The sequence below is a fragment of the Eleutherodactylus coqui genome, chromosome 5, assembly GCF_035609145.1.
Source record: "Eleutherodactylus coqui strain aEleCoq1 chromosome 5, aEleCoq1.hap1, whole genome shotgun sequence".
Taxonomy (NCBI): Eukaryota; Metazoa; Chordata; class Amphibia; order Anura; family Eleutherodactylidae; genus Eleutherodactylus; species Eleutherodactylus coqui.
Window position 1 is genome coordinate 129,710,805 of NC_089841.1, and position 19,749 is coordinate 129,730,553.

The 19,749-nt window shown below is 41.7% G+C and overlaps 2 protein-coding genes across 3 annotated transcripts in view; one reads left to right on the plus strand and one right to left on the minus strand.

Annotated features, from left to right (window-relative positions):
- C5H5orf63 (chromosome 5 C5orf63 homolog) overlaps positions 1-19,749 on the minus strand; it is a 287,813-nt gene that overhangs the window by 91,216 nt on the left and 176,848 nt on the right. The window lies entirely within an intron of this gene.
- The window catches only part of MEGF10 (multiple EGF like domains 10), a 106,441-nt gene that overhangs the window by 15,654 nt on the left and 71,038 nt on the right, over positions 1-19,749 (plus strand). For both annotated transcript variants that reach the window (XM_066603140.1, XM_066603141.1), the window contains exon 2: positions 18,808-18,938. In XM_066603140.1, the coding sequence (XP_066459237.1) occupies positions 18,826-18,938 (113 nt within the window). In that variant the 5' untranslated portion in view covers positions 18,808-18,825. The remainder of the gene's footprint in view (positions 1-18,807; positions 18,939-19,749) is intronic.

Genomic DNA, 19,749 nt, shown 5'->3' on the forward strand with positions numbered 1-19,749 from the left:
TATTTTTTTAATAATTTTTTTACTTTTTTTTTTTTTTGTCCCTTTAGGGGACTTCCACAGGGACCCATCAGGACCCCTGATCACATTCCGGGGGTCCGATGGTGACAGCCCTTTACATGCTGCAGTGACAGCCCTTTACATGCTGCAGTCACATAGACTGCCGCATGTAAAGGGTTAACACAGCAGAGATCGGAGGTTTTCTCTGATCTCTGCTGTAAGAGCTAGTACCTAGCTGTCCTCTGACAGCCAAGCACCAAGCTCTCCCTGCCACAGAGACCATCGGCTTGCTTCTGACAAGCCGATGGTCTCTATGGCAACCTGTAAACAAAGCAGGAGATTGCCGGCATATCGGCAATATCTTCTGCTGGTTTTTCAAAGCCCTTGCTTTGTTCTCTGTGGGTTTGTGCAGGCAGAGCACACTGTCACAACTTGTGGCATTGTGCTCTGCAGCTTCCATAGTGATACATAGCCCGGAAATCTTCCGGGCTATGTCGCTATGAGCAGTGGAGCTCGTCCCGGAAAATTTCCGGGCGTGCCACTCAAGGGGTTAAGGGAGAATACCTAGAAGGCGAGTGAGGATCCATGCATGCTCCTCTGGGAAATATGCAAATAAGGAAGATGGAACAATACCTCTGGATGGCAGCACGGGCGTAACTATAGGGGATGCAGAGGATGCAGTTGCACCCGGGCCCATGGGCCTTGGGGGGCCCATAAGACCTCTCTTCTCCACATAGGGAGCTCAGTACTATGAATAAAGCATTATAGTTGGGGGCCCTGTTACAGGTTTTGCATTGGGGCCCAAAAGCTTCAAGTTACGCCTCTGGATGGCAGCATTCCTGCGATAAAAGTAATCCCATAAACTTAAATATGGAACAGGTTCTTGACTTTAGTCTCACCCTGTGAACATGGTTTATACACAAATGGTTAGGTACATGACCACATGCAACTGGGTTTGTTTGTCTAGTCATTTCCTTATGGTTTAATGTTTTTCAACTTTTTCGACATCTGTAATCTCGTCTACTTTCCCCGTATTCTTCATGCCTATAATTTCCATGCATTCCACCATGTTCTGGTATTCAGTTATGTGAATGGCATAAACACTAATGTATTACAGATGCAGATAAAACTTAGTATGAGGGCGAGTCAATAATTGCTGCAATAAACTTTATTTCAAGAAAAATGGAAAATTCACAATATAATTTTTTTCAACACGGTCCGTTTGCTTTTCAAGCACTTCTTCCATTGTTGCACAAGATTCTTTATGCCCTCAGAAAAAAACATTTTTGACTGAGCAGCGAGCCACGCATGCACCACTTCCTTTAGTTTGTGGTACGAGGTGAAGCAGCGACCATTGTTTTCCTCCACCCTGTTACTGTATAATGCCATGCTCATATGTGTAGGCAGAGTAACATTTTTAGTGGGACTGGAGCTCGATGAGACACCCTTCAGTTTTCTGCAAGAAAAGACTTCCTTTTCTTCATCATTTCTTATAAACAGCTTGTTACTAAGTTGTGCCAAGCTGCATGGAAGGAGACGGCTCCCGCTCTATTCATGTCATGATGCAAATGCTTCCTGGGAGATCTCCACAGGAGAGGAATGTTCATTAGGCCACTGAGTACAATTACTGCTGCAGTAGATTTTAATTATCCATATAATTATATCCTGGTGTCTCTTCTTGTAAAATTGTTCACATTATTTGTTTTTATTGGAAAAAAGCAGCTACAACACCATACTGGGGCGATGAAGTATGGATAAATTCTGAGGATTGTGCTGGTGATAGAGAACAGATCAGCGAAAATTACACATCAGCTTTATTTAAAAAATGAATTGCCCCCCAAAATCAAGATGTTACTTGTTGAGGACTCACATATATATAACTTGTGGTCACACTTATTGAGTGTATTCATAAAGACTATAAAGTATGTAGAATCATTTACACTTATTATTGCTTACTGTACATGAAAATGACTCAATATAACAATAATCACTTTATATAAAGAGTCAATAATCAACAATTAACTACAAAATTATTTTTAATTTACGAAATTGATCATTCAGTTTCTGCAGTATTTACAGTGATGCATCATATGCAAAAGAAGTCATTCACCGTACCTATATTAGTAGTCTACACAGGTCTAGGCATCCAAGTGTAGTCATAAACGTTTCAGGACTAATTGCCTATAGATACAAGATGGCCCATAAAAAAATGGCCGAACCCACACTCTTATGAAAGCTGTGTAGAAGAAAATCTATCCACCAACCAATCACAGCGCAGCTTTCATCTCTTATTCTGCTGAGGTCAAATGAAAGCTGCGCTGTGATTGGTGGCTATGGGCAACAAAGATTTTCTTTTAGACAGCTTTCATAAGAGTGTGGGGTCGGCTACCTTTCCTTGGCCCATCCTATACTTCTTATAAATGGCCTTTTTGTCAATCCTGAGCAATATTACTGGATCATATTTCTAGAATGTATTATTATGAATGTGAATGATGCGATGATGCAGATTGTCTGTTAATTCTAAAACAAGCTAAAAACATAAAATTTGTGACTTTTCTTCCTCCTGCACAGGCCCTCCGCTTTTCTGAAAAGGAGGCGTGGTTTGTCAGAAGGGGTGTGGTCAAGTCATACCGGTAGATTTAAGTATAATTCATTCTGCAAACTAGCGTAACTTATAACAGAAATGTACTCCTGGTTGGGACCAGACATACATTTTTCTTTTGGCACACGGAGGTGGTGGCGATGCGCTGAATGCATGAATAGGCGCATTCCTTCATGTGCTGGGGGAAATCTTACTAAGCTCAGCACAGGAAATACCGGGGTTAGTAAATTTCCCCCTTTGTTGCTAGAAACTGACTTCACAAACACTGATCCATATTGTAGGAATCAATGGCATTACTGTGCTTAATAATAGCAATTATATCTGATTTGTTTAGCGAGACATTTAACAGCCCACCACACAGATCCTATTGAATGGCAGTCCCAGTTCACATACAGTAGACTAAGCTTGATCTGCCATTTGGAACAACTTATCAAGATATTAAGTTATCTGCAATTTTACATAGGTCTGTAGGTGAACTGACTACCTATCACAATGCTGCCCACAAAAAAAGCTAATTTACTGTATATTTAGTAAAAGTATAACTACAACAAATTTGGCTGTGGTGTACAATTTGACAAGCAGCGATTCCTCTTCCTATAGTGAAGAATCAAGTAATGATTCCTAGTACACAATAGCCCTTTGCTACTGGTTTAATCCATAGCACATGCAGTTGACCTATGAAAACCCTTTCAGAATACAGAAAGTTTGTTGTACGTGTAAGTAACAGTTGCTGCCATCCAGAAGGGGCAGCTGTTGTGCAGCTTGTTAGGAAAAAAAAGAGAAATCTGATCGTTTAATCTTTTCTGTTTTTCTCAGACATAGTTCGTAAATGGCAACTGTTATAGTCTGCTGTGTTATACATATTAAGTAGATATGCGCACATTCAAGTAAACACTTCAGTGTGTGACTAATACGACCCATCTATTGACAGGGAACAAATGCGGCACAGTTGAATATGAGCAGGGCAGTGCCAGTTGCAAATGGTGCTTCCCAAAAATCTAATATATTGCATAGTAGAAGCATTTTAGTTCCTAAAACTTTTTTTTTACTGGATTTTTCAAAAAGTTACTAAAGACAGGGAATTGGATAAATAAAAAAAAGTATCTAGTACTCATCTGTTAAAGAGTCACTGCACATTTGAAAAACTTTTGACATGTTAGAGCAATATGTCGAAAGTTTTGATCAGTTGGGACCTGGATGCTGAGACCCCCGCTGATCGTTGAAATGAAGGGACCTGAGCACTGCACTCCTTAGACCTATAGAGGTCTATGCTTCTGTCTTCAGCTGCTAAGAGGAGCTAGCAGGCAACGATAGCCAAAGGGGCACAGTGCTCGGATGGTCACTGTAGCCCCTTCATTTTCAGCGATCAGCAGGGGTCTCTGCACTTGGACCCTCACTGATCAAAACTTTTGACATGTTGCTCTGAAATGTCAAATGTGCAGTTACTTTTTAAATGTGCCTGTGCTACAATGCATGTGCCCTGATCCCTGCCATTTTGGTCCCAGAAGCTGCTGCAACAGTTGCATTATGTTCATACAATCGATCACCCAGAGCAAAAACGAGATCATCTGCATTTGAGTGATGGGACATTTAAATTGTGAGTACTGGATCATTTTGTTTTATCCCATTCCCTGACCTTAGAAGCCTTTGGAAAAGACCTAAACAACCTCTCTAATTGGGGCATTATCGGGGTGCTGGCAGGGTATGTGCCCTGGGTGTTGGGGGCAATAAGTTAATTTGCCTTGGCCACTGTAATTAGATGCAACACTGCAGCAGAGAAGTGAATCCTTGCCCTAGATGAAGGAAAGCCTAATATATCTCTTGGTACAAGCTAGAGATGAGCGAGCATACTCGCTAAGGCAAACTACTCGAGCGAGTAGTGCCTTATTCGAGCACCTGCCCGCCCGTCTCTAAAGATTCGGCTGCCGGCGTGGGTGAGAGGTGAGTTGCGGCGGTGAGCAGGGGGGAGAGAGGGAGAGAGAGATCCCCGCTCTCCCCTGCGCCCCCCTTCCTTCCTCGCCGGCAGCCGAATTTTTAGATACGAGCAGGCAGGTGCTCGAATAAGGCACTACTCGCTCGAGTAGTTTGCCTTAGCGAGTATGCTCGCTCATCTCTAGTACAAGCATATAGCTATTAACCTGTAGATGTTTTTACAGACTGAATTAATTTCATGTTTAACAAATTTTATTGAAAGTTTTAAGTAAATAGTACAATGTGGTCTCACAGGACCCAATATAAGACAAACAAGTTAGAAAAACGTGAATAAATGCATAACATCGGACCATAATAACCAACAGGTTCCTCTACTCCTCAGAAAAGAGGAGCTAATAGTTAACACCTGGAAACGCAAACATAAGCATCCAGCACTGAGAAGGAGAAGCAGAAACAGAGGGAAGAATATCCACCTAAATAGCATAGAAACAGAAGAAAGAAAGGCAAGAGGGAATGAGAAGAGAGAAGAAAAAAAGGGGGAAGGGAAAAAAGGGTTAGCAAAGTGTGTAAACAGGTGCTCAGATTCTCCACACAGAGACTCCAGATTGTTCCATAGAGAACAGAAGATTCACAAGAAGAAAACAGTTCGCTAAACTCAGCAGTCATCTCAAGCTCCAGCCAAGGCCGCCACACCACTGGAAATTTTTTGGGCTTTCTAGAACATTCTGCACACAGCTCCTCCATGCAGCACAAGTGAGCAATCTCATGCTGCCATTTTGCCATGGAAGGTACATGAGTAGAGCACCAATGGTGAGGATTAATAGATCTAGCTGTGGCCAGACAGAAACTAAGCAAATGAACAGCAAATGAACAGATGAAGGATCTCATTTGGCTGTATTCCAACCAGGAGAGGGAAAGCTCTGTAGATCTAGACCACAAAACAGAAATGAGCAGCCACCAAAGATATGATGCATCCATGAATCATGTAAGGCTAACCACACGTTTTCCAATCCACAATCCATGAATATTTGGCTTACTTCGAATCACAACTGTTAGGTGCTCTGTTACCAGTACATACAATTAGGGCAAGAGAGGGCAGCCTTGCCTACTGCCATCGCATATAAGAAGAGGGGAAGACAGTAAACTATTTATTGTTGGGCATGTGTATAGAGCAAGAACCCTACCCAAGAATTTGGGGCCAACCCAATTTGTTTAAGAGTTTTAGACAGGAATTCCCAGTGGATCCTATTAAAAGCCTTTTCTGCGTCAATGGATAGGAGGCACGGATGTGTCTACCTAGTCTAATCCCTCTTGTGTCTTGATGATATTATCTGTGGCTGCATAGCTCTTAATCTAGATCACCTGATCAGAATGTACTATGGAGGGAAGTCATAGAGATAACTGATTGGCTAGCACTTTCGAAAAGAGCTTTATGTCCACATTTATTTGGGCCTGTTGTTAGTGAAGAGTGTCAGATCTTTACCCGGCTTTGGCAGGATGCTGATGTGCACCTCCAAAGATTGCCTCATGAATGGGGACACCAGAGAAATCGTGTTGAAAACCCCAGAGAGGAAGGGGTTAGCTGTTTTTGAAACAGTTTATAAAAGGCAGGTGTGAAACGGTCTGGTCCCGGACTATTCCCAAACCAATTTAGATTTGATAACTAACCCTATTTCCTCATCTGCAAAATCAGTCTCTAAGTCCTCCCCAGAGTCATTGTCTAATGTTAGGAGAGTGGTCTCTGTAATGTAATCAGGAATGCAACCCTACAAGAGAGAGGGGGACACTTCCGCTAATTGGCCTTTGAGATTGTACATCTGAAAGTAATACAAGCGGAAAACCTCGAGGATCAGTTACATTTATCAGACCATTCTGCATTCTTAATCCTGAGGATATAGGTGTGAGCTGCCTGTGGGTATAACAAGCGGGACACAAGTCTACTGGATTTATTGGAATATTTGTAGTAAATACGCTTGCATTGATCTCTGAATCTTAAGTATATCTGATCTAATAGGGATTTGAGTTCTTCTCTGGCTCTGACCAAATTGGCTAAAGTGTCAGGCAAAATCGATCGTCTGCTTGTGAGACAATTTCAGGGCATGGATCTGGTGAAGGAGAATGGGGATTTTAAAGGCATTTTCCTGCTTAAGTCTTGTCCGGTGCTTAATCAGTGTCCCCCTGAGGATCCACTTTAGAGCTTCACATTAAGTATGCAGTGAGGTACTATCAGAGGCATGAGTAGAGAAGAAGAGCTGGATCGATTCCTTCATCTCAGACAAGCACACCATATCTTGTAATAGATTGTCATTTAATTGCCAAGTCCACTGACGTTTTAGATGGTCAGGAGGGGAGACAGCCAAGTACAGAGGGGTGTGATCAGACCACACCATATCGCTGATGCAAATCACAGGATGCCTGAAAAGGGCATGATGAACAAGAAGGACATAGTCAATGCAGCTATAAGAGTTGTGCGGCTGAGAAAAAAATGTGAAGTCTCTATCCTGTGGATATAAAATACGCCACACGTCAACCAGTTATAATAAATGCAGCAGATTGTTGAGGGAACAAAGGCACCCCGGGCTCCGACCAGATGAAGTATCAGCAGGCAGATCCAGTGGGAAATTAAAATCACCCCTGATAATCAGCCCCCCATCACTAAGTCAGCCAAGAGGCCTAAGAGGGAACGGCAAGTCACAACCTGGCATTGCTTTGGGAGGTACCAATTTGCAATGGTGAAGGTGGTAGAATTAATTTTTTGTTTAAGAAATAAATAACCCTCTGGATCTACCTGGGAGTCCACTATGGAGTCATCCAGAGATTTATGTATAACAATGTACACCCCACCTGATCGTGAGCGGGTCGAGAGGAAACGCTGTATGCCCTTATCCTGAGATAAGGACATTAGATTATATGACCCACTATGAGGAGGGACCAATGCATTTTCTATACAGTTCTGTAGAATAAGTGCCGATATAATAATAGTAGATAATAAATAAATATATTGCATAAACACATGCCACCTAGAAAGACTGATTAATATGGTATAAATGTTTACAAGTGCAGCATTCAATTAAGAAATCATTGGAGATTATGAAACATAATGTTTATCACATAACAACAATAAAGGACAAATTTAATGAGCGTTTAATATAATATGCCCAGATGAGTAATGGCTTCGTGTTTTCACCACTGCTACTATTTAAGTATTTGCTTACTTACAATCTCAATAAGTTCCCTATGAGATCTTCACTGATATCAAATTTCAGTAGTACCCAACCTGCCAGTGAAATACTACTATTAGTTAGATTGGGCTGTAAGAACTGCCTGATCGATACGTGTATATTATGTGTGGAAAGAACGGGTGCGCTGACCCGCTGAGAACAATTATACTCCCTTTTTGTTGTTTCGTAGACTTGTGATTAATATCTTTCACAGATTAATTAAGCCACTAATTACAGTATTAATGTGTTAATACTACCAAAGGACAGGAGAATAACTGCTATATCATCAACTTGTAGATGTTACTGGGATCTATCAGTTTGGATGATCAATTTAATTTGCTTATCTTCCCCCACTCTGATATATACGTTTGCCATCTGTCACCCTGTGTTGTCATTTATTTTCTGCATCATTCCAAAGGTTCATACCAAATAGGGATGTATAATAGATATATTGTGTCCAGTGGGTGCTACTTGAATGCACTGCATCTGGCAGTGTTACGGTTTACGTTATAAATGGAAGCCACAACCCCGATGTGAACAGTGCCCTCTTTGCACTCTTGAGTCTTTTTTTTTTTTAAATCAATGTGTTTTTGGAAATAAAGACTTGCTGTAATTGTTTTTTTTATTAAAAACTTCTGACTGTTTAATTTCCATGTATTGTTTTCCAAGGCACTGCAGACCAGAGGACTGAAATGGTATCAAATTCTGTCAGTCAGAGTAAACTGACAGCTCCCTCCTGAGCCTGCTCCCCTGTTGTGAATGCGCCTTCACTGCCTTTCCACTGAGTTACTACAGAGGGATATATGACAGTGCCGGGGCATGGTGGAGGAGATCAGGGAGACAGAGAGCAGAGAAAGCTACTATTACAGAGGGCTGCAATTTACTCTAGGTGAATTTTCCGCTCCAATCAGCAGTGAAGGGTAATGGGACCAGCACTACTCAGAGAGAGGATGAGATAGGCAACCTCTGAAAGAGGAGAGGGGAGGGAATCTTGTGCTAATTCATGATAGAGACCAGCTGACCAGTGCTGAGAGAGCCTCAACCAAAAACTGGAATGTAAGAGATACCGCAAACCAAGCAAGGGTGCTTTTACATGGGCAAAATAATTCCGCCAGGATGCACACGCAGATTAAGCTGCCATCATTGAATTATGCACCAAAATCTGCATGGCTAACTGTGGATATGAATGCAGAATTGAAGTCAACAAAAACCATTTTAATTCTGCATCAAAATCAACAGATAGCCCTGTGGAATTTGGTGCAGAATTTACCGCATGTGTTGTGTTGGATATGTCTATGGGAGAATGTTGCATGGAAGATATGTCTATGGGAGAATGGTTTGTGGTGGATATGTCTATGGGAGAGTACACGCATTGCAGTCTAAAAAGAGTTAGATTTTCGGACTGCGTGTGAATTTCACCGGCGGACACTGTACTAACAGGGGAAGGTGAGTATAAAAAAGTACATCTCCTACCTCCCCGAAAAGCACCATAACTTATTAATTATTGGGTATACAGCACATTTTACCAGTATGGAGGTTTAATATGTACTTCTGATTGGTCAGTCATCCATCACATAATATGGAAGCTGTCAATCACTGTAATTGTTGGAAGGTCTATTTTATCTCCTTTATCAATTATATATAAGCAATCAATATTCATGTTCTAAGCATAGTTTGATGTGGCTGGGGAGTAGTCATTCTGCCAGTGAGTATGAGAAGTGATTCCCCTGATACCTATATACATCCACAAGGAGTTATAGAATATCCACAAAGTTGATATTTTTCTTAATAATGTTTTGAATGAAAAAAATCATTGTGTGCACTCGTTTGTCAGATGTCCTGCTATGTATAAAGACGACTGAACCAGAGAAGGAGGCACTTTTGATTTGAAGAGGCTTTGGATGCATTAGCCATGATCTGTCATTCTTCAAAGGCACCTGCCATCTTTGAATTGTGTAGTTTTGCATTGATTTAGAGAAGCCCTTTATGTCTTTTAAGCCAACTGTGAGTCGGGCTTTTAGTTACAGGATGAAACAAACATGAAGGGAGATCAATGGAAACAACCATCAGCTTTATTTTATGGTAGACTTTAATAACTGTAACATTATGAAGTGTATTTATTGATTTCATGTTTTATGGGATTAATCTGAACCTTAATTATGTAAAGCAAATAATTTACATTAAATGGGTTTTCCAGGCAACACTGGCTGTCAGTGCAGGGCTACCCCGGGGTCAGAGCGGAAGCCGCTGCTCCGACCCCAATGGGAGCTGCACTTATAATTGCAGGCGGTGCTCTCATTGAAATCAATAGGAGCTACACTTATAATTGCAGGTGCAGGTTTCATTGATCTTAAAAAGAGCTGTATCTGCAATTACGAGCGCCAGCCACTACACAGAGGTCGGAGCAGCGGTTTCTGCTCTGAAATTGGTGTAGCCCGGCACTGACAGCCGATGCTGCTTGAAAAACCCCTTTAATATATCAGTCAAAGTGCATGAAGATGTATTCTTTCTTAACTTTTCACTTAACTCAACATATCCCAAAATGTGTGGCATGAGATGGGAAAAAAACATGAGTTGGCGATCCATCGTCCATAGACTTCTGTGTTAGACAAAAAAAGGACATGTTTAATATATACCTTTTTTTACTCCATGGTGTGAGAGTGTATAGTGTTGTTCACTGAGAAATTGAAGACCTTGCCAAGAATGACAAAAAGTTAAAAGGGGTTGCATCAACATGCACAACCCCTCTCAGAATGCTGGGCGCTTGGTGATCAGCCTATTTACTCAGTTCCCACTCTCAGCACCTCCAGCAGTCAGTTGATTTTGCTGGGAGAAGTCACTGCCAGCATAATACTTCCCCTGCAGGAGAAATATAGTATTAAAGGATGGCCATTCACATAAATGGCTGTTCTGTTATTACAAAGATGGCACACCCATAGGCAAGCTACTCTTATAGGGTGGCTGCCCATTCCAGCCATAATGGAATGCCAAATCTCCCAGTCAGAATAAATCCCTGCATCAACCATCCTTCTAAAGTAAGCTATTGACCACAACATGTAATATTATTACACTCAAGAAAGGCATCCAGGCTCCTCATGAATTCGCCATCGCCACGTCCTCAGGCAGAGAGTTCCATAGTCTCACTGCTCTTACAGTAAAGAACCCCCTTCTATGCTAGTGTAGAAAACATCTTTCCCCTAGATGTAGAGGAAGCCATCTTGTTACAGTCATAGTCCTTGGTATGGGCAGATCATGGGAAAGATCTGTGTATTAAACCTTGACATATTTATACATAACCATTAGGTCATCCCTTAAGCATCTTTTTACTAAACCAAATAACCCCAATCTTGATAACATCTCTGGAAATTATAATCCACCCATTCCATGTATTAGTTTAGTTGCCCACCTGCACCATTTCCAGGTGCTTTACAGAAGGAACTTTGGTGTCACGGCACCCATTATGTGTCCTGCCATTAACCCTTTGCAATCCAATTTTGCATTCAGGGTTTCCTAGGGAGCTTTCTCTTACTGCCATTATACAATGGCGCCATCTGCTGGCTAGAGCCAGTACTATGGTATAGGCATGCTGGAGAGGCCCCCCGACAACAGAGCGGCCAGTAATCTACAGTAAGAATACCCTGCCGGATGTCTTACGACATCAAAGCTGTACAGCCTTCAATTAGAATGTCTTCAGACGTCAGACAGTGGATTGGAAAGGGTTAACACGCCCAACACCGTCGCCTTCTTTTGCAGTGGTGTTGTGACCAAGAAACCTAGAATGCTATAAACTGGAACCCTATTGTCTTTGGTTACAAATCCAGGCTCTCTTTGGGAGCCGACAAAGGTTGTGTTTGAGTATGAAGGCCTTGTGGTGCGTGCTTCAATCCTGCCTTTGCTGTGGAGCAACACACTGCCCCAACTGTTGGCTTGATGATCTAGTGAGCCATCACATACAGTAGTGTCCCCTAGTAGTGGTAAAAGGGATAATGACAACTCAGCAACATGCTGGAAATCCTGTAGCCTCTCATGGCGGAACCTCCAGCAGGCATTTTTCAACAGGATAATGCTCACGCACACACAGCAAGGGTGTCACAGGAATGCCCCTGCCAGATTGTCACACCTCCTTGACCTGGCCAGTTGGCATATTTATCGCCAATCAAACAATTATGGTACCAGGTAGGATGCCACTTGCAGCAGCCTAGAAGTGTACATAATCTAGAGTGCCATTTGCAACATCTGTGGGCAAATGTGCTGCAGGATAACATACAAAGACTTTATGCCCCCATGCCTGACCATATCTCATCATGTATCCAGGCTATAGGTGGCCTAACAGGTTGCTAGAGCCTCTTGTGAATTGTACAATTTTTGCCAATAAACGTGTTCCTTTCGTTCTCATATTGTAGTCACTTACATATATCATCATAACATTCACACAAAGTAAAGTTTTGTTAGATTCCAACAATTCCTTCATGGTAATTCCTTTTTTTTTGTCAATGAGTGCAACAATGTTGCCAAGGGTGCATTCTAGGGAAGATATAAAGTAAACACAGTTGTAAGTACATAAATAAATACATGAAAACAAATAAATACAAACATAAACCAGAATATGTAAGTGAACATCAGGCTCTGCTGTCTGAGTTGTGTCTCATTAGTATACTACACTATCCAATTCATCTTTTTTCAGTAATCCATAGCTTTACGGAACTATGGTAAATATATTTCAGTGATAGTGTATCTAATAGAGCACTCAGGTTCATGTGGGAGCCTGTACACAAGTAAATACGTAGATCTTTCTTTGTCCAGAGATGTGGTGTATGTCTCTGTTAGGTTTCCTCCACCTGCATGTAAAAGAATGAGCAGTGTCACCTGCGTTTGATGTTGGCTGCCTTTGTGTACCTACAAAGCCCAGGTGTCCTAGACCTTCTTAGATCTTAGACTTGTTTGTAGATGCTGTAAGACGGGGACTTTTTAAAGTTTCACATCACATCCATGTTTTAGTCTTTACACTGCTTGACTATCCGAGTTTGATTTCCAATTTAATGTCAACTTTCAGTGAACTTCACTGAGGATACAGAGTAAATAAAGAATATTCCACTTGAATATTAATAACTCAGTTCCTTAAGCTCTTCATTGATTTCAAGAAAACCATGAATGTGTATAATTCTGCGTCTCTGTTCTGAAAATATAACTTGAAGATTTTTCATAGGCCGGGCTCAAACAGCTGTAATTCACAGCGTGACATTGTGCACTTGTTGCGCAACCCCAATTGCCATGCGCTATTTTGGCATGTATGCATGCGCAATGCACCCCAAAATAGGATACACTGCAGTTTTTCTTGCATGCGTTTTTTGCTGAATTTGTGTGAGTGGCAACATGGCCACCTATGGGAGATTAGTACAGTGTATTCCACGCGTAAGATCTGTGCACAGTATATGCAACATGGTTGTGTGAGCCAGGTCTTACTCATTATCATTTGTGATGTAGTGACTTGCACTCATTACTGCCTTCATGCCAAGCATTGGTGATGTCCTCAGCTCTTTGTACACCCTACCACCCTCCTATAGTATCTAATAACATAGCTAAGGGTTCATGCCCACGGCCGTGTCGGACTCCGTCAGTGGAATATCGCAGCAGAGTCCGCAAATGTTGCCCCCTAAAATCCCCGTACTTAGCACTCCGGATACTCTGTACGCGTCCCACATGGAGGGCCGGCGCGCATGCGCAGTACGGTGCGTGACACACCGGCAGTGTCAGATGACGCAGCCGGCGGTGGGTGGGCCCACATATTCATGCGATACTTTTGCTGTGCTACAGCAGAAGTATAGCATGACGGCTGGCTTCCATTGACTACAATGGAAGCCGGCCGCACGTATTCCCACGGCATTTAGAACATGCTGCAGTTTACTTCATGCTGCGCAATTCCGCTGTTGAATTCCGCAGTGTGAACATTGAGCTATTAGGTTTAATAGAACCTAATAGCTGCGGGGCAACGCCGTGGATTTCCGCCATGTACAGTGCAGTGGAAATCCGGCTGTGGGCATTAGCCCTAAATGTCTTAAGAAGACAGAATACACCTGAGTATTCATTAATGATTAAAACAGAAAGAAAGTTATATAAAAACAGTGAAAAAACAGCCTAAACAAAATATCTTCATTATCATTATTAAAATAGATTTTTTTTTATCACTTGTGTAAAATGTCTTTCTTTACACTCTACACAAGCAGGAAAGTTTACTAAAATAGAACACAATGCAATACTGACTTGATGAATTTTAAAGCTCCATGTGTAGAGACATTTAAAGAGTTAAAATAGTGATTGCTCAGAAAAGTCGTATGGGTCAGCTGCCTTTTGCCCCCTTTTCAGAAGGACTGTGGTAGGAACTTTCAGTACCCTGGACTCTGGTCCAGGGGGATGTATAGCTAATATTCTGTACAGCTGCTATTTAACCCTTGGTGTCTGACAGATGCCGTTATTTAAAGCGCTGCTGTCACAAAACAGTGAGGCTTTAAACTCCAAGGAAATCTAACTTCAGACAGTTGTTGCTTGGCACTTTGCATTTTTCACAGTGTAAACAGGAGGACTTATTTGTATGGGTAGCAGCTCTGCCAGGAAAGAGTGCAAGCTGCTTTTGATATTAGAGCGTGGGTGTGAGTTTTTTTTTTTTAAGCCATTCCTTATGCCTAAACCAGGCTCCAGGACACAGTGAGGGCAGGGTCCTTGAGGAGAATGTCATCTATCTCTACATCTTATACATCAAGTAAGACTAATCAAGAAGTGTAGTACCAATACACCTGTTACTATAAGGACACTTGTTCCATCAGTTGAAGCTTCCTTATGTCCCACAGAGAAGCCTTTGTTGGCACTGAGTGTGACATAAGTTGAAGTCAATCACTGCTATGTGTCAACAGCAGTTGTTGCCATTGAAATAGATGGTGACTCTGTAAACGCCTACAGAATGGACAGAAACTAAAGGCCTACACATATCATTTTAGCTCCAAGTCAGACCATCATCCCACTAATTTAGTATTGGTGGAGATTACCTGAGTTTTTCATATGGTGATATGTTTGGAAACAGTGAGAATAATTTTATGGATAAAATCATTTCATTAGGCCAAATTATTGTTTTTATCCACCATATGGGTGCGTTCACACATTGCGGATATGCTACAGTTTAGTTGCGGAATTTCCACAGCAAATCCACAGGTTGGAGTTACAATACAGGGATAGTAGAAAATCCGTAAGGTTTCCATCACAGAAAGAAAACACAGAGTTTCTGCAACGCCTGAACGCATTGTAATGGAGTTTTCCTGTCTGATTTCTGGGAAAATATTGGCTCTGCCTGGAACAGTTATGAAATTGATGATGGAATCAAAGCTAGCATGACTATTAAAGGGGTGGTCCAGGGTTGGAAAAGAAAAATTGTTTTTTTTTCCCCTGGAAACGGCATAATTCTTGTCAGTTTGACTAAGATTGGTATTGTTGTTCAGAGAGTGTAACATAAATGGGGATGAGCTGCAATAGAAACCACAGCCATGGTCAAGATTGGGACCTTTTATGCGAGAAAATAAGACCATTTCTTCACAATTATGTGGATATCTTTTGATATTTTATCTTATATTTGTTGCACTTATTTTTGTATGCATTTTCTAACATAGTCTCCCATCAAAAAAGACTTAGGCCGGCTGTCCATGGGCGATATACCGACGCAGATTTCCGCCACAGGGGAGCATTATGTCACTGCGATTTTTCCACAATGAACCTATCATTATGATAGATTGATCGCGGAAAATTGCGGCAGGCACTTTCCATAGTTATCCTATGAAAAGCCTTCATTGTGTTACCCATATGCGGATTATCACAGCGGTTAACGCAGTGAAATATCGCCCATAGACAGGAGGCCCTACGTGAGACATTCACCATGGAATGAAAACGTGTGTCCAGACTTTTGACTGGTACTGTGTGCATAGCCCAGTAGTGGACAGATATACCTCTTCTTCAATTATGTACCGCAAAATAAGCATAAGGGGCATAATTTAACAAGTATAAGATATTATAAAGTTAGATTATAATGTGTGTTTGGTTATAGAAATATAACTTAATTAAACTTATTTAAGACAATGAAACTCAGCAATATATTATATGGGACCCCGATAACGTGTTCTTTTACTCTAGCACCCCAATTTGTACAGTGGATTTGGTTTGGGATGTAATGCACTACATATTACACAACTACTGGCTCCTAGACCCCCATTCTGCTTATGACCCACAAATTACACTGCTTTGATGGGTAAGTGGAAATCTGCAGTTAATAAGGGGGTGCCGTAGCCAGCACTGTATTTCCCACAGTATATGATACATAGCTGCATTAAATAAAGCCGTATTATATTAGAGTGAACAGATGTTTCGTTATATTTTACTTCTGCTGTGAAAAAGCTGAGGACAAATTCTGAGATGTTTCTAATTCGAGTTGTTTGTTGTATAATGGCAGCATGCGGAATAGTGATCTGTAATTAACCCCGCGGTAAGCATAATAACAGACAACACAGTCATTAATCGACTTCAGCTTCAAGTGATTAAACTTTGTATGTACAACAGTTATTCCTGAAGCCGATATTTTAAGTTAATCGCCATAAGTTGTCATGTGCATGAAAATAACGGTCCGTGTAGTCTGCACAGGTATATCATAGTACCGGCACATGTGCCTCTGTATGACACTGATGCTTCTAGGAGGAGAATATCTCTGTCATATAGTGCCTCTGTATTAAAGCAGAGGGTCTCAGGCCGGCTGCACACGGAAGGGTCGGATTCCACATGCCCAGCCGGCAGCATCCGTGTGTAGCTGACTTTCTTTAATCTTCACTGTACTGCAGATGGTCCGCACAGCGAGCCGTTTGACACACGCAGTACAGATTTTTTTTTTAAAACCTCTGCTTTTCCTGCATCATCGCCTAGCAGAAATCTGCAACCTTTCCGCAATGTCACTGTGGATGGCCCGCAAATCGGATGGCTTCCGCTGACTTCAATGGAAGCTGTCCACGCAGAATCTGCACAAAAATAGAGCATGCTGCGAATTTACTCCGTGAGCAGACAAAAACGCAATTGATTTTCGCTCATGTAGAGGAAAAAGGGATTTTCATTAGCGTGTTATGGGCAGTATTTGCTCCGGAATCCAGAGGCGGACCCCGCTCCAGATTCCGCAATGCAAATCCGGCCGTGTGCAGCCGGCCCCAGAAGTAAATTATACCACACAGGTCCGTAATATGGCCATGTGCAAGAGGCTTTAGGGTGGCTTCACACAAGCCTAAATACAAGAAGTGCAGCGTATTTGTGCATCAACGAGGTTTAAAGAAGTACATAATCTGTGTGTTGCGCGCTTGTTTGTGCATTGTACTGCACTTTTCGCGCACACAAAGCCAATTCACATGCATGAATGACACATTCTTGTCGTGGATACAATGGCTAGTCACACCCTTTTCATGGATTTCACGACTATTTATGCCTAATGAGTTCCAGATGTGTTCCTTTTCCTGCATTTTGCGCAGTATCACACCCTTCCCCTTGCGTATTTTATCACCTCCCAGAGACTTCTATTGGACTTTTGCTGCACAAAACTCAGGATAATACAGCAGGTCCTACTTTTTTCCATGCGCTCAAAATGCGCATGCAAAACGTGTTTATGAAAATGAACCCAGGTCGATGGGTTCCATTCTCTGTGTTTAGCATGCACAGATTTTGCGTGTGCAAATACCTGTAAAAACACAGGTTTGTGAAGAAGCTCTTAGGTTGGCTGCACACAAACGCATCGGATTCCCGATGCGGAATCCAACCCTGTGTCCGGCCGGCGTCCATGTGTACCTGTCATTTCTTGACTTTTTCTACACTGCGGATGGTCCGGCTGGCGAGCCGTCTGACATGCACAGTACACATTTTTTTTCAAATGTTTATCTTTCCCCCTCTAAGCGATGACACGGGTCCTGCGACCTTTCTGCAATGTCAATTGCAAAAGGGACGCGGGTCAGACGGGTTCCATTGACTTCATTGGAACCCATCCATGCAGAGTCCGTATGAAAGTGGAGCTCGCTGCGATTTTTCCTCCGCAAGTGGAAAATCGCAGTCACTGTCCACTCGTGTGAGCATACATGCGTATGCTCCATTGTTTTGAATTGGTGCGGAATGCCGCAGATCGTCCATGCAGGAGACGATCACGGAATCCGCAGTATTTCTGCTGTGAAGTCATTGACTATTGGTCTTTACAAGGTTGTAAATACTATATCAGAGTAATTAAAGCCAACTTTTGACACTCACTTATATAAGAGACTGAATGGTACTGAGTTTAATCGCTTTTAGCGATAGGCCCCCTTCACACGAGTGTATGCGTATTTACGTGCGCCTGAGCGCTCTGTGTTTGTAGACTGAACAATGCTTTTTTTGTGCTTGCATTGGTGTATTTCACTGTACTTTGTGCCCCCGCAGGGCATGTTCATTTGTGTGCAGCAAACAAAGACGCACCAATTGAAATGGCTAATTAGTCTAATGAGTTGTAGATGTGTTCCTTTTCCTGCACAATTATGCAGTGTTTCACGTATCTCCTGGCGTATTTTGCACACAGTTGCACATCTCCATTGACTTCTATGGAGACTTTGGATGTGCAGGAAAATAGAGTATACTGCTTTTTTTTGTGTGACCTAAATGTGCAGGAAATATAAGCACATGAGAACAAACCCATTGAAGTCATTGCACATGTGGTGGTACTACAAAAGCAAACATTTACAATATGTGCAGCAGTACTCTGCAAGCATAAAGTGTACACATTGTGAATGCTTGCTTTACACGGACCTGCAATATGAGGAGTTGCTCAAACCAGTCAGCCCCTAATAGGTGTTTTTCTAATAAACTTGTTTGAAAAGTTTTAGATTAATGCCCTCCATGTGTGACTTTAACAGTACAGTGCACAGGAGACAACTGGTTGAATGTAATGATTTGTAGTTTAATCATCATCATTTTCACTTTGTTACAATTTTTACTTATTACTACGGCCAATGTCTCTTTCAACAGGTTGTTTCATGAAAGAAGATGTTTTCGATATCTTACTGCTATGGACTCTTTGCAGTAGTTTTATACCAATGGATTGGAATGTCATTCTCTCTCAACCTTGAGGATCCAAATGTGTGTAGCCACTGGGAAAGGTAAGTCTGTATCTAATGGAAATACCAATGTCAAACTGATTAATTTATAATGAAAACTACAATGTTGTACAACATAAACCATTGACACCCGCCTTATCCCATTGACTTTCAATGGGGTCCATAGTGTTCAGTTTGGTGTATGCCATTGCTGTAGGAATATATCTCCAAATGGAGCCTCTGACACAGATGTAGGGGTCTGCGGGAGTGTAAACATTTTGTCAGGGGTCCTCTGAAGGTAATACGTTTGCTGATTGCTAGGCTGTTTGGTATAATTTATGGGTATTATTCTCATTGGTTACTATGATACATTAATGTAGCAATAACATCCATTGAAAATATCTGCTTCTCTCTTCTCAATAGAAATAATGCATCAGGAATTTTTGCAATGCATATGAGCCACATTCCCAGTAGACAATAAGTCAATTTCCCCTAGTTCAAGGGAATAGGCTATTTCAACTGTAAATTGCACTACTTGGAGGCCTACGCTGCTGACTTGGAGTAGTTTATTTGATCTGTCTACATAGCGATTCTTCGCTGCCTTTTCCAGTAATTGTTTATGTTGTACTTTTAATATATACAGACTGGGAATTAAGTTGTGTGATGTCTTTGCAAAGCTGATTTTATATTTAAAAGCAACTCGTTGCTCGTTCTAACTTACAATTTAATGAACCCGCACATACTGTATATTAAAGTGCAGCAGAAAAACCCACAAATGTATACCTATCATTGGAAATGTTCCTATATAATCCAGAGACTTGCTAAAATGATAGAGGAAAAGGGATTTCCAGGACTAATGGCGATGAATTGTACA